The sequence below is a fragment of the Mixophyes fleayi genome, chromosome 7 (assembly GCF_038048845.1).
Source record: "Mixophyes fleayi isolate aMixFle1 chromosome 7, aMixFle1.hap1, whole genome shotgun sequence".
NCBI classification, from domain to species: Eukaryota; Metazoa; Chordata; class Amphibia; order Anura; family Limnodynastidae; genus Mixophyes; species Mixophyes fleayi.
The window spans coordinates 127,881,844-127,896,686 of record NC_134408.1 but is presented as its reverse complement, the minus strand read 5'-3'; the positions used below and the strand labels follow the sequence as shown (position 1 = coordinate 127,896,686).

At 44.2% G+C, this 14,843-nt stretch overlaps 1 protein-coding gene across 1 annotated transcript in view; it reads right to left on the bottom strand.

The window, feature by feature from the left end:
* STK39 (serine/threonine kinase 39) overlaps positions 1-14,843 on the bottom strand; it is a 271,753-nt gene that overhangs the window by 68,417 nt on the left and 188,493 nt on the right. Inside the window, exon 15 of the mRNA XM_075180713.1 lies at positions 9,095-9,147. Within this exon, the coding sequence (XP_075036814.1) occupies positions 9,095-9,147 (53 nt within the window). The remainder of the gene's footprint in view (positions 1-9,094; positions 9,148-14,843) is intronic.

Genomic DNA, 14,843 nt, shown 5'->3' with positions numbered 1-14,843 from the left:
ACATCGTGACTGTTAGCTGATTCCTATCCGCTGTCTCTGTGCACTACAGTCTTCATCTCATCTCTCCCGTGTTTCCTCGAGACTGCTGCTATTATTGCCATCCGCTACTCTCCGTGATCAACAGCTCCTGGTCTACTCTGCTCACCCGTGTTCCATCGCTATCTGCACCTGCTGGTTGCTACTGGTTACCTCCGTGTGTCCGCAGAGTCCTGCTGCTGCTGCCAGCGCTGATCGTCCATCTACTGCTGATCCGCTCTCCACGCCTTCCCTGTGTTCCGCTGGTCTCTACCCACCTGTCAGCATTGGATTTGTGTCTATTCTCCTGGGTCCTCCAAGAGTCCAGTTCCGCGTTCTACCGATTCCTGTGGATTCGTGTCCCTGTTGGTTTACTTACCTGTGCGCTGCACCTACTAGACCTCTGCCTCATCCATCCAGGGACTTCTCATCCTGCCGGCCTCCTGCCGCTCAGGTATCGCTGCACTCCTGTCTGACTGCCTGCTTCTGAACCACGGTATGCATACTTCTCATTGACTGTGCTGGTGTATTGCATATCTTGCTGGACTGTGTTGGTTCTCCTCTGGAGTCTGCTATCCGCTGAGTCTGTTGCCATCATTGACTGTACTATCTTGTTCCGGATTACTTCAAGAGACTTTCCATATTTGCAGTGCTGTTCAGTCATTCATATATATATCTATATTGTGCATATTACGGTGGATCGTGTTAAGGTGCCGTGTTTACCCTGTGTTGCAGTCTCTCCCCGTGCACCTCCTCACATATATATTCAGTGGTACAACTTGCTAGTAGCAGACCACTGATCCCTGTTTCCAGTATCACCTGTTCCAGTATCCTCTCACACAGCAGTGGTACAACTTGCTATCGCAGACCACTGACTCCCCGGATACCTTCACTTGGATTCCATTCCTTCACTCAGACAGCGGTACAACTTGCTATCCGCAGACCGCTGACTCTCATCACCTCCTCGTTTCTGTTGGACATTCCTCCTCACTATAGCAGTGGTACAACTTGCTATCGCAGACCACTGACTACCTTCACGTGTCCTTGTCCATACAGTTCCTTGTGTACTACTACCTCCATATTACCAGTGTTGCTAGTCATAGACTTTCCTGAGCATCTCATCATCTGCTATTTACTGTTCCGTGATCACCCTGCTACCAGAGTACCCTATTACCACCTACATTGCTCTGGTAAGCCTACCACCTGGTGATCCCTGGGTAAAGACTCCTAGTGCCCGTGACAGTAAGATCAGGCCATGACAGACCCAGATACGGAACCTACCGCCAGAGAGATGCTGCAGCATCTGGTCAGCCGTGTGGAGCAACAGGATGCCCGCCAACAGCTGTTACTTCAGTGTTATCAATCGTTAACCTCCCAAGGAACATCTGGACAGACTGTGACAGCCACTACTGAGGCTCCTGTGCTTTCCTCCGTTTCCCCAGTGCCATCCTAGGTGTCTACAGCTTCTACGCTTCACCTGCCTACTCCGTCAAAGTACGATGGAGACCCCAAAACTTGTAGGGGTTTCCTTAACCAATGTTCAGTCCATTTTGAGCTCCAACCTCAAAATTTTTCTACCCATCGTTCCAGAGTGGCCTATCTTATCTCTTTGTTTTCTGGACAAGCCCTGGCTTGGGCTTCCCCTCTGTGGGAAAGAAACGACCCAATATTGCAAGATAGTGCCAAATTCATTTCTACATTCCGAAGTGTGTTCGATGAACCAGGTCGTGTGACCTCCGCTGCTTCCAGCATCCTCCGTCTGCGACAAGGATCTCATACAGTAGGCCAGTACGTCATTCAATTTAGGATCTTAGCCTCTGAACTTCAGTGGAACACTGAAGCCCTAGTTGCCGCCTTCTGGCAGGGGCTCTCCGATAAAATTAAAGATGCACTGACTACCCAGGAGCTTCCTTCGTCACTTGAAGATCTGATCTCTCTTTGCCATCGTGTTGATATGAGATTTCGTGAAAGAGAGGCTGAGAAAACAACTTCTGCTAAAGCACCTCTTCGTTCTAACCCTCAATTTCGTCCAGTTTCACCCTCTGTGATTCCCATGGAGATAGGACGTTCCAAATTATCTTCAGAGGAGAGGAAACGAAGAGTAAAGAATAGACTCTGTATCTATTGTGCTGATTCCACTCATATGCTCAGCTCTTGCCCTAAGAGATCGGGAAATGCCAGGCCCTAACTAGTTCTGGAGAGGTGAAGTTAGGGTCCCTGGAGTCCTCTCCATCTTCTATGAAATCTAAAGTCTGCGCTTTTGATGTTACGATTTCCTTTGCTACCAAAACCTTTGAGTCACAGGCATTGATTGATTCCGGAGCAGCAGGAAATTTTATTTCCAAATCATTAGTGCATCAATGGTCTCTACCAGTGATTACGTTAAAAACACCCATTACTGTGACGGCTATAGATGGATCACGTCTCATCAACGGTCTCATCACCCAGAGTACGTCTCCAGTAACACTTCAGATTGGTGCCCTGCACCATGAAGAAATATCGTTTTTAATCCTTCCAGTTACGACAAGTCCGATTGTCTTAGGCCTTCCATGGCTTCAGTGTCACTCTCCCCAGATTGACTGGCGCACTCCTCAAGTTACGTCTTGGGGGTCTGAATGTCACAATCGGTGCCTTTCTCAAGTTATTCCTCTCAAAGTACAGCAATCTTCCATCTCATCTTCCTCACCGGGACTCCCTCCTCAGTATGCTGCATTTACTGATGTGTTTGATAAAGCTCAGTCTGAACGTCTTCCTCCTCATCGTTCTTGGGATTGTCCGATCGACCTTCTACCTGGCAAGACTCCTCCCAGGGGTCGGGTCTATCCACTCTCGTTACCTGAAACTCAAGCCACATCTGAGTACATACAGGAGAACCTCCAGCGTGGGTTTATTCGACCTTCCACCTCTCCCGCAGGAGCTGGGTTCTTCTTCGTCAAAAAGAAGGATGGATCATTACGCCCTTGCATAGATTTTCGTGGACTCAATGCCATTACTATCAAGAATCGGTATCCCATTCCGCTGATCACTGAGTTATTCGACCGCATCAAGGGAGCCCGTATCTTCACTAAGTTGGATCTTCGTGGTGCCTACAATTTAATTAGAATTCGTTCCGGTGACGAATGGAAGACAGCGTTCAACACCAGAGACGGGCATTACGAATATCTGGTAACGCCTTTCGGGCTGTGTAATGCCCCCGCTGTTTTCCAAGGCTTCATCAATGAGATCTTTCGGGACTTATTATATGTATGTGTCGTCGTCTACCTGGACGACATATTGATCTTTTCACAGGACCTGCCTTCTCATCACCAACATGTGGCAGAAGTCCTCTCCAGGCTACGGAAAAACTCATTGTTCTGCAAATTAGAAAAATGTTCATTCGAATTGCCCCAGATTCCATTCTTGGGGTATATAGTTTCCGGAGTTGGTCTGAAGATGGATCCAGACAAGGTGAATGCTGTACTACATTGGCCCCAGCCAACTACTCTTCGTGCTATCCAGCGTTTTTTAGGTTTTGCCAATTACTATAGACGCTTCATTCAAGACTTCTCGTCCATTGCATCTCCTATTGTGGCCCTGACTCGGAAAGGGGCTAATCCTAAGCAATGGTCATCTGAGGCTCTCCAAGCCTTTCAAATTCTCAAAGAGTCCTTCTCTTTGGCTCCAATTCTTAGACAGCCTGATGTGACACTTCCCTTCTTCCTAGAAGTAGATGCCTCTAATGTGGGCTTGGGAGCCATTCTCTCCCAACGCTCGGAACAGCAAAAATTCCATCCTTGTGCCTTCTATTCTCGGGGTCTTCTGCCCGCAGAGAAGAATTATACTATCGGGGACAAGGAGTTACTGGCTATCAAAGCTGCATTAGAGGAATGGAGATACTTATTGGAAGGAGCTCGCCATCCGGTGACGATCTTCACGGATCATAAGAACTTGTCATATCTCCAGTCTGCCCAATGCTTGAACCCTCGTCAAGCAAGATGGTCTCTTTTCTTTTCCCGTTTTGAATTAATTATAACCTTCAAACCAGCTGCCAAGAACAAAAAAGCTGACGCTTTATCTAGAGCTTTCGTGACGTCCTCTGATGTAGAAGAGGTTTCCAACCATACTATTCTAGACCCCAAATGTATCTCACTGGCGGCTTCATCCACCAAAATGCTACCATTTGGGAAGACCCTCGTGCCTCCTACTCTGAGGAAAAAAATCCTTTCGTGGTTCCATGCCTCTCGTTTTTCTGGACACGCCGGTGAACACAAGACCTTTGAGATTCTCTCTCGAAATTACTGGTGGCCTTCAATGAGGAGAGACGTCAAAGAGTTCATTGCTTCCTGTGAGTTATGTTCCCAGTTCAAATCCTCCCGCAGAACTCCAGCAGGGTTGCTGCGACCACTACCCATTCCGTCCAAACCATGGACCCATATCAGTATGGATTTCGTTACTGACTTACCACCTAGTAAGAATCATAATACTATTTGGGTGGTGGTGGACAGATTTTCGAAGATGGCTCATTTCGTCCCTCTGTCTGGTTTGCCTTCCTCGTCTATTCTGGCTGAACATTTCATTAAAGAGATCTTCCGTATCCATGGATGTCCGTCGGAGATTGTGTCTGATAGAGGAGTACAATTCGTTTCCAGATTCTGGCGAGCCCTTTGTAAAACCTTGGGCATACGATTAGCACTCTCATCTTCTTACCATCCGCAATCTAACGGACAAACTGAACGAGTCAATCAAGATCTTGAGACTTTTATAAGGATGTTCTCTTCAGCCAATCAAGACAACTGGGTAGAATTGCTTCCCTGGGCTGAATTCGCCCATAACAACATGTACCATGAGTCATCATGCAAAACTCCATTTTTTGTGGTCTACGGTCACCATCCGTCTTTTCCGGAATTTCCTGCCCTCCCGCCCACCCAAGTTCCTGCTGTGGAGTCTGCTTGTCAGACCTTCAAAAATATCTGGTCTCAGGTCAAAACCTGTTTAAAGAAGACATCTAACAAATATAAGTCTTTTGCAGATAAGAAGAGGCGGGCTATTCCACCACTAAAAATTGGAGATCGTGTCTGGTTATCTACCAAAAATATTCGTTTGAAGGTTCCATCTATGAAATTCGCCCCTCGTTTCATTGGTCCATATAGGATCATTCAAATAATCAATCCAGTATGTGTTAAACTTCTTCTTCCTAAGAATCTTCGGATTTCCAATGCCTTCCATGTGTCTTTACTCAAACCTCTTATTATCAACCGTTTCTCGACTCCTCCCTCAGCTCCGCAGCCAGTTCAAGTTCATCAGGAGGAGGATTTCGAGATTACTGAGGTATTGGATGCAAAAATTTCGCGAGGAGTCCTCCGTTTCCTCGTTCATTGGAAGGGCTTTGGTCCTGAGGAGCGCTCTTGGATCAAAGCTGAAGATCTTAATGCTCCTGCCCTTTTGAAGAAGTTTTATTCCAAAAACCCGGACAAGCCCGGTTCCAGGCGTTCTGTGCCCACCTTTAAAAGGGGGGGTACTGTCACTCACCGGACCGTGAGTGCCTCTTCCCGGACATTTAGGAACCGTGGTCGTCCTCCATCCTGAGGGTCTGCGCATGCGCAGCCCTTTCCAATCCTTCAGTGTATGTCCCTTTAACTTAATTGGCAGATCAGGCAACACTCCCTATATTAAGCACCTGTGGTCAACACCACGTTGCCTGATCTTGGAGTCTCATTCCCCATGAGTCTCTGAAGGTGTTCCTGTGTTTCCTCGTGTATTCAGCGCTGCTGATTCCTGTGGTTTCCAAACCACTTCTACCTCTGTGGTTTCCAAACCACTTCTACTCCTGTGGTTCCCATACCACTTCTACCATCAAGTGTATCATCGTGACTGTTAGCTGATTCCTATCCGCTGCCTCCGTGCACTACAGTCTTCTAATCCACTTCAACTCTATCTCATATCATTGTGACTGTTTGCTGATTCCTATCCGCTGCCTCCGTGCACTTCAGCCACTCTCCACATCTACTCACCTGTTCATCATCAAGACTGTCAGCTGATTCCTATCCGCTGCCTCCGTGCACTACAGTCTCCAGCTTGCAACTCGTCTGTGTCTCCTCATCGTGACTGTTAGCGGATTTCTATCCGCTGCCTCCGTGCACTACAGACTCCAGCTTGCAACTCGTCTGTGTTTCAACATCGTGACTGTTAGCTGATTCCTATCCGCTGTCTCTGTGCACTACAGTCTTCATCTCATCTCTCCCGTGTTTCCTCGAGACTGCTATTATTGCCATCCGCTACGCTCCGTGATCAACAGCTCCTGGTCTACTCTGCTCACCCGTGTTCCATCGCTATCTGCACCTGCTGGTTGCTACTGGTTACCTCCGTGTGTCCGCAGAGTCCTGCTGCTGCTGCCAGCGCTGATCGTCCATCTACTGCTGATCCGCTCTCCACGCCTTCCCTGTGTTCCGCTGGTCTCTACCCACCTGTCAGCATTGGATTCGTGTCTATTCTCCTGGGTCCTCCAAGAGTCCAGTTCCGCGTTCTACCGATTCCTGTGGATTCGTGTCCCTGTTGGTTTACTTACCTGTGCGCTGCACCTACTAGACCTCTGCCTCATCCATCCAGGGACTTCTCATCCTGCCGGCCTCCTGCCGCTCAGGTATCGCTGCACTCCTGTCTGACTGCCTGCTTCTGAACCACGGTATGCATACTTCTCATTGACTGTGCTGGTGTATTGCATATCTTGCTGGACTGTGTTGGTTCTCCTCTGGAGTCTGCTATCCGCTGAGTCTGTTGCCATCATTGACTATACTATCTTGTTCCGGATTACTTCAAGAGACTTTCCATATTTGCAGTGCTGTTCAGTCATTCATATATATATCTATATTGTGCATATTACGGTGGATCGTGTTAAGGTGCCGTGTTTACCCTGTGTTGCAGTCTCTCCCCGTGCACCTCCTCACATATATATTCAGTGGTACAACTTGCTAGTAGCAGACCACTGATCCCTGTTTCCAGTATCACCTGTTCCAGTATCCTCTCACACAGCAGTGGTACAACTTGCTATCGCAGACCACTGACTCCCCGGATACCTTCACTTGGATTCCATTCCTTCACTCAGACAGCGGTACAACTTGCTATCCGCAGACCGCTGACTCTCATCACCTCCTCGTTTCTGTTGGACATTCCTCCTCACTATAGCAGTGGTACAACTTGCTATCGCAGACCACTGACTACCTTCACGTGTCCTTGTCCATACAGTTCCTTGTGTACTACTACCTCCATATTACCAGTGTTGCTAGTCATAGACTTTCCTGAGCATCTCATCATCTGCTATTTACTGTTCCGTGATCACCCTGCTACCAGAGTACCCTATTACCACCTACATTGCTCTGGTAAGCCTACCACCTGGTGATCCCTGGGTAAAGACTCCTAGTGCCCGTGACAAAAGGTTAGCCAGTTTAGGCATGTTTACTTTAGAAAAGAGGCGTCTAAGGGGAGATATGATTACTATGTACAAATACATTAGGGGTCAATACAGAGAGCTTTCATGGGAACTTTTTACCCCAAGGACCATACACAGGACACGTGGTCACCCCCTAAGGTAAGAGGAGAGGAAATTTCACAACCAGCAAAGGAAGGGGTTCTTTACATTAAGGGCAGTCAAGATATGGAATTCATTGCCAGGGAAGGTTGTGATGGCAGATTCAATAGATATGTTTAAGAAAGGGTTAGACAAATTTTTAGCGGAAAGGTGTATCCAGGGATACGACCATTAATTTAAAATAAAGGATAGTAGTGGATATAGGGTAAAAATTGGATTACAATATTGAGTCTGGGGGGATTTTCAAAATTGAAACAGATGGGCGGTTGCCTACTCTGGATTAATTTCAAATATAAGTGCAGGATTGCAGAAGATCCAAAATAGGTTGAACTTGATGGACTGGTGTCTTTTTTCAACCTCATCAACTATGTTGTACGGTGCTGTACACTCCTTGTACGGTGCTGTACACTCCTTGTACGGTGCTGTACACTCCTTGTGCGGTGCTGTACACTCCTTGTGCGGTGCTGTACACTCCTTGTGCGGTGCTGTACACTCCTTGTGCGGTGCTGTACACTCCTTGTACGGTGCGGTACACTCCTTGTACGGTGCTGTACACTCCTTGTACGGTGCTATACACTCCTTGTACGGTGCTATACACTCCTTGTACGGTGCTGTACACTCCTTGTAGGGTGCTATACACTCCATGTACTGTGCTGTACACTTCTTGTACGGTGCTATACACTCCTTGTAGGGTGCTGTACACTCCTTGTGCGGTGCTGTACTCTCCTTGTACGGCGCTCTACACTCCTTGTACAGTGCTGCACACTCCCTGTACGGTCAACAGCCAACAAGGTGACTTTTGGTTATTTAAGGTATTCTTTGGGGGCGGAATTATGTCCGTCACAGAGGGTTCAATGGCTTTGGGGCCCACTGATGCCCGTTCATCCACTAGGCCAACACGTATTCTGCTCTTCTGAACATGTGCAAGGACAAGCATAGGAGCACCTTGTATGGGCTTTACTGTGCCAGCAGTGGTCACCATGTATTTACAGTGGAGAAGAATGGGGGTCTAGGGGTGAATGGGAATACACATTTTGCCCCCACCAAATTTTGAGATGATTGCAATTTATCCCCCCTGATAATCTTAGATTCAGCTGTAGGTAGATAGAAGGTTAATTTAAAAAACAGAGGAGACTACATAAAGGCCTTCTTTAATTGCTATAATTATCTTACTATTATAAACCTTAATGTCACATAATCATTCAGAGCCAATCAGGTGTTTGTATTGAAAGGTGATAAACTTGCTCCTAAATATTTATATCTGCCTAGATGGTGACTAACAAGATGTATTTAGAAAAACAACATGATTGTAACACACAGTAAACAGAACATACGGTTGCTTATATACAGTACGTTGTCTGTTCTATTAAATATGTAATAAGTTGTATGTTTTAAGAGATACATTTCATATTCAAACCACCCTGATAGCTAATGATGTGCAGTATTTCCTGCAAACAACTTTAGAATCAATACATGTATTTATGATTGAAAAAAAATAGTTTAATTTAAACTTACCCCTGCCTGGAGTAAACTCGAATCGTATATCATTTAGTTCTTTCCTGGAATTTCTGCAAAAAAAAAGAAACACATTTAAATCTAATGAGGCAGAGTTTATTAAATCCCAGAATAGTTAGCAATTTAGAGGATTTGCAGTTAGAAAAGTAAGCATTTTCCTCTCTTATGGCTTCTGCATCTTTCATTTGTCAAAGACGATATAAACTCTAGGAAGGTTCAGGGATATTAACAGCCAAAGGTTTATAGAACAACGAAAAGCTCATTGTTTTCAGCGCCGCTGTTATTATCTTCTTAATTAACAAAAAGCAAAAGACTGCTTGCGAGTTACATTTTTATTTCACTGTGAAGAAGCACTGAGGAATGTTTGGTCTAACTACTCTCTGCAGAAACAGCAGAGGGTTCCATTCTAATTAAGCTGTTGTTTTACTGTAGAACTTTAGAATCACAAATTTGTTGTTTAAAATTGTGCAGCAGTATTTTCCTCGCAAGACAGAAAATCCTTCTTAAGTACAGCCAGTAAATAAGCAACACTGCAAATCGCAGAGATGCATATTTAAGTGCCGTTGAAATGCATCATGCCGGGGCTACCCTGAGAGCCCCAGCAAAGTGACCCTCTGGTGCAATCTGTTTTTCCTATTTACCGGCAGCCTAGCGCTGCCGGTGAAAGGAGGAAGTGCTGCGCACGTGCGCATAGCACTTCCACAGTGAGGGATCCAGCAAAGCCGGAGAAGCTTCAGCTAGATCCCATAGACACTGACAAGTAACACCATTCCGAGCTGGCGTTACCTTATACTTGCCTACTTTCAGTAGGCGACGTCCGGGAGAGGGGCGTGACTAGAGGGCGGGAGGGGGCGAGGCGTCTTGATTTGCGTCATTTTGGACCCGCTCCCATGAGTAAGATGATGTTTTTTCACGGGTGGGTGGGGCCAAAATGACGAGATTCTCAATGAATGGGCAGCACGGTGGCTAAGTGGTTGGCACTTCTGCCTCACAGCACTGGGGTCATGAGTTCAATTCCCAGCCATGGCCTTATCTATGTGGAGTTTGTAGGTTCTCCCCGTGTGTGCGTGGGTTTCCTCCGGGTGCTTTGGTTTCTTCCCACACTCCAAAAACATACTGGTAGGTTAATTGGCTGCTATCAAAATTGACCCTGTGTATGTTAGGGAATTTAGATTGTAAGCTCCAATGGGGCAGGGACTGATGTGAATGTGTTCTCTGTACAGTGCTGCGGAATCAGTGGCGCTATATAAATAAATGGTGATGATGATGATGAATCGCGTCATTTATCAAGGGAATTGCTGTATGCGGGAGAAATGTCAGCTCTCCCGGGAGTCCGAACAGAATTTCGGGAGTCTCTCGGACTTTCCGGGAGAGTTGGCAAGTATGCGTTACCTTTCTGCAAAATGCAAAGTTTATTAATCTATGGAAACTGCGTTAAGAAATGTTAAGTGGGTTATGGGAGGAGAAACCTTTGATACATTTTTGCTGTTTTATCCGTTTTAATGGCTGATCGCAGTTTAGTGCATAGACCCCTTAGTTTTAAACAGAAACTGGTTGCAATTTGTTTACTAATTTACGCATATATTGTTCCTTTGGCCAGGTTAGGAGAACCCCAACCGTCATCAGGATTGACTGGCAACTTTAAATCCATGGGTGGCAAGCAGAAGCAGGTGGACTATGGAATTATAGCACCACCTACATGCCTAGTTCTGTTACTTACTAAACAGGTAATCCAGGCACCGATTTATGACAAGGCAATTGCCCTGGGCATCCAGGTTCAGAGGGATCCCCTTGCTCAGGATTTCCTCAGACATGTAACGTTGTATACATATATATATCCCTTATGCGTTATATTGATAAGTATACTTGAATTATGAATGTATTTAAAGCTTTATCTGCCATCGTAATTAAGATGAAAGTGTTTGTTCTGAGACATCTTTTACGTGACCATAGTCATAGAACCATAATGGTCATATGTCTAGAGTAGTTCATTTCAGGGGGCAGAATTTAAATGGCTTCATATTGATTTATTTTCCTATTTATTCTGTGTCCTTACCAGTGACCAGTTTTTGTAATGAAAATAATGTAGAGTGGGATGTTGGTGCATATGGGGTGCAAAAATCACTAATTTAGGGTGTTTTAATTCACAATATGTAATATAACAAATATTGCTACATTCTATATAGTGTAACATAACTGTATTATGATTATATACAGACTCCAGGGCATGTTAGGTACATGTACATTTACAGTCCTTGGAACTGAATCTGCACTCTGCAAGGAATGCCCTCAGTTCAAATTGGATGGTACAAACTTTTCCACCCCTGTAGATGCATCTTTGCCCACAATCCAGGCACTAACCTATAAAACTGGGTGCATTTGCACAAAAATAGACACCTGACGTCACAAAAGGAAATTTGTGACAGCGAATTGATGGCGGATAAAGTCTTTAACAGTCAATATGCAAATGAGCCTTCAGACCAGTGTTGGCTAACCTGTGACACTCCAGGTGTTGTGAAACTACAAGTCCCAGCATACCCTTTCAGCAATAAGCTGCTATATATCGGCAAAGCATGCTGGGACTTGTAGTTTCACAACACCTGGAGTGTCACAGGTTAGCCAACACTGCTTCAGACAGACTGTTCTAGCAATTGTTAAACCAAATGTTACAAAAGGGCTGATCAACATCAAATTGATTAATGTCAGTTGCAGTGGTCGTGTACATATACAGCGATTTATGGCTAGTTTGGTCTAAGATGACTAAACTGTCCATCTGAATCTCATCATATATTAACAGTTTAAGGCTATTCAGTGCAAAGCTTTTCAGCAAGATTTTAACTAAAATATTTAGGGGCCTAATTATGGACCTCCGAAGAGGGTTAGCTGCATTGTCAAGTAACAGGGCTATTTATTATTAGAGGATGGCAGCAGATTTCGGAGATATCTGCTGTTGTCCCAGGCTCATCGATTACAAATCAAGTCCCCATAGGTGTCTATGGGAACTGTGTTTATGCCCTGTTTATCAAGCTCCAAAATTTGCAGCTCGACCCCTATAGCTAATACCATCTGCCATACTACCCTATGGGGAATGCATTACAAGGGACGGATCTTCGCATCCTTCCACTGCAGGCTTCATGCTCCTCCTCAAAGCAAATTGTCCTAGGAAATAAGAATCTGTAAGTACAGTGATCGGGATTGCGGTCAGTTCACTCTACATTATTCCTATTGGAGCCACTGTCATCGCTACTCAATTTTATTGAATTGCTGTGTTAATTAATTTGTTATCAATGGGATAAGATATTATAATTAACATAAGCAATATGCAATAGATAAATAGACCCCTCCCAATGACTATTATAGCTCCAACTACAGTCCCAATACTATACTTTATCGTTACGCCTTTTGATTTGTTATGTTTACTCCATTCATGAGTTTTACTCCTATGTTTAGTGTCTCCATGGTTCCCAGCTAGTAGGTACATCACTGACCTCCTGCTTTCTGTGGGGGACAAATCACACGTTACAAGGTTTTCAAATGTAACGCAACCTGCTACTTATCTGTGGAAAGCCGGTGAGCTTTTAGGAATCAATGTTATGCAGACAAAAGGAGACATCTTACATCTTATAGAAGTACAAGGTTACAGCTGATATAAAATATCTTAGCAGAATGGTATTTTTTAAAGCCGTTACGTATAATTGTACTAGCCCTTCCCCCTCTTCCACAATAATTGCCAGATTGGCTTCCCACAAGGCTAAACAGACGTCACCGCATGATGACTGTGAAAGACAAGTGACCTTCACTGTTGGTCCAATCATTACAATCATTCTAAGCTGCACAAACTGAGACATAAACATAATAAGGAAAAAAAAAAAGCCTCACTACATAAAACTCGGATAACAATAGCTACAATAAGCAGTCATATTAATGCAATGTATGTTTTAGGGAATAGATTTTTAAGCTGATATCGCACACAGTTTGTTTCAAAACGCTACTATCATACTTCCAAAATATAAATCCATGCAGTATAAAAAACACAACAACAAAAACTTTCATGCCATTTATCTAAACAAGCTGATTGTGCGCTGTATATTATACATTATTTTTTTCCCGGATCTATTACCCAGAATGTTATTGACCAGGGGTCTTCCAAAATGTTTCCATTGTAACAGAATTAATCCCTGTTTAATATAATATAACACACACCAATCTAATATTAAATTAAAATATGTATTAAATTTAAATTTAAATTTAAATATGTATTAAAATACATAGCAATCCTCCAGGTCTTTACAATGTAAACCAAAAACAAGTCCCTTGTTCATTATATTACACACCTCAAGGAATTTTACACTTTTAGGTCACTTTAATTTACTGGATTGTGCCTCATGGACTCTGTCTAATGATATACATATATAATAAAGAAGACATTGCTGAGAAGCACAGAAGAAAGCGAGAAAAATAAAGCAATGGCAATGTATAATCATCAGCACCACTAATTCTGCAGTGCTGTACAGAGAACTCACTCATATCAGTCCCTGCTCCAATAGAGCTTACAGTCTAAAATCCCTAAGACATACACACACACACACACACACACACAGACTAGGGTCAATTTGATAGCAGCCATTTAACCTACCAGTATGTTTTTTGGATTGTGGGAGGAAACCGGAGCACCCGGAGGAAACCCACACAAACACGGGGAGAACATACAAATTCCACAGTTGGTTGGAAGAAACTCATGACCCCAGTGCTGTGAGGCAGAAGTGATAACCACTAAGCCACCGTGCTTCCCATACTGTACTTTCCTTCTGTTTCCAGAGTCTAGTGCTGTCTCCAATCAGGTCTCTGGATATTGCTGTCCACACCTGTTCTCCTGGCACTAACTTAGACTCATACAGTTGCTATATATCTACTTCTCTTCTGTGGCTATGTTTGTTGTGAGGTTTTGTTCTCAGTGGCCACTAAGGGTAGTAACATGACTTTTTTACACCTGCCTCTATTTACAAGTCCTTACCCGACTATATTACCTTCCTGCAGGATGTTTTGTTTGCATTAGAGCTGTTGTGGTTCCTCGTTGCTAACCCTCTGTCTGTAGCTGACCATCCCTGTCTTCCGCCTGTCCAGACCTCTTCCCTGTGCTTTGACTATCCAATTGCTTTATGGCTTTGTATTGTGGTTCTGTTCTGTTACTGGCTCAGTCTGTTATACAAATGTACTCTGGGATCCCTCTAATCTAGTATGAATGTTTACCTCCACAGAGTTGCTCTAGATGGTCTAGGAAACCTACCCGAAGGGCTCCAGGTGGTCGCTTAAAGCAGGAGACCATCTAGGTTATCCCTGGGAGAATTTCCGACAGTAGATTGTGACAGCAACGTTTTTAATAAGAGCTGCAGAATGGTGTATACTCGCCAACAAATGGAGGTTACGTGAAGATGGCAAACTCCTTTAAGGCAGCTTGTGCCCCAATTCAAATACCTTCACTTGGGGTGATTTAGTTTACAAAGACCAAAGTATAGTAACAAGTCACAAATAATCTTAGGTTAGCCTGATGAATGTTGATATCTGTCTGTTATAATCTGTTTGTTATAAAATCACTGCAATAGGTGCAACCCATAGAAAATCACTTGACATGAAAATATATAAAGCATAGTAAAAAAAAAGTTCTATGAACAAATAAGATACATGTTTATTTAAAAAGCGAAAGTGACAGATCATAGCAATATTGTGTTGATAACACGGTCTGCAGTTT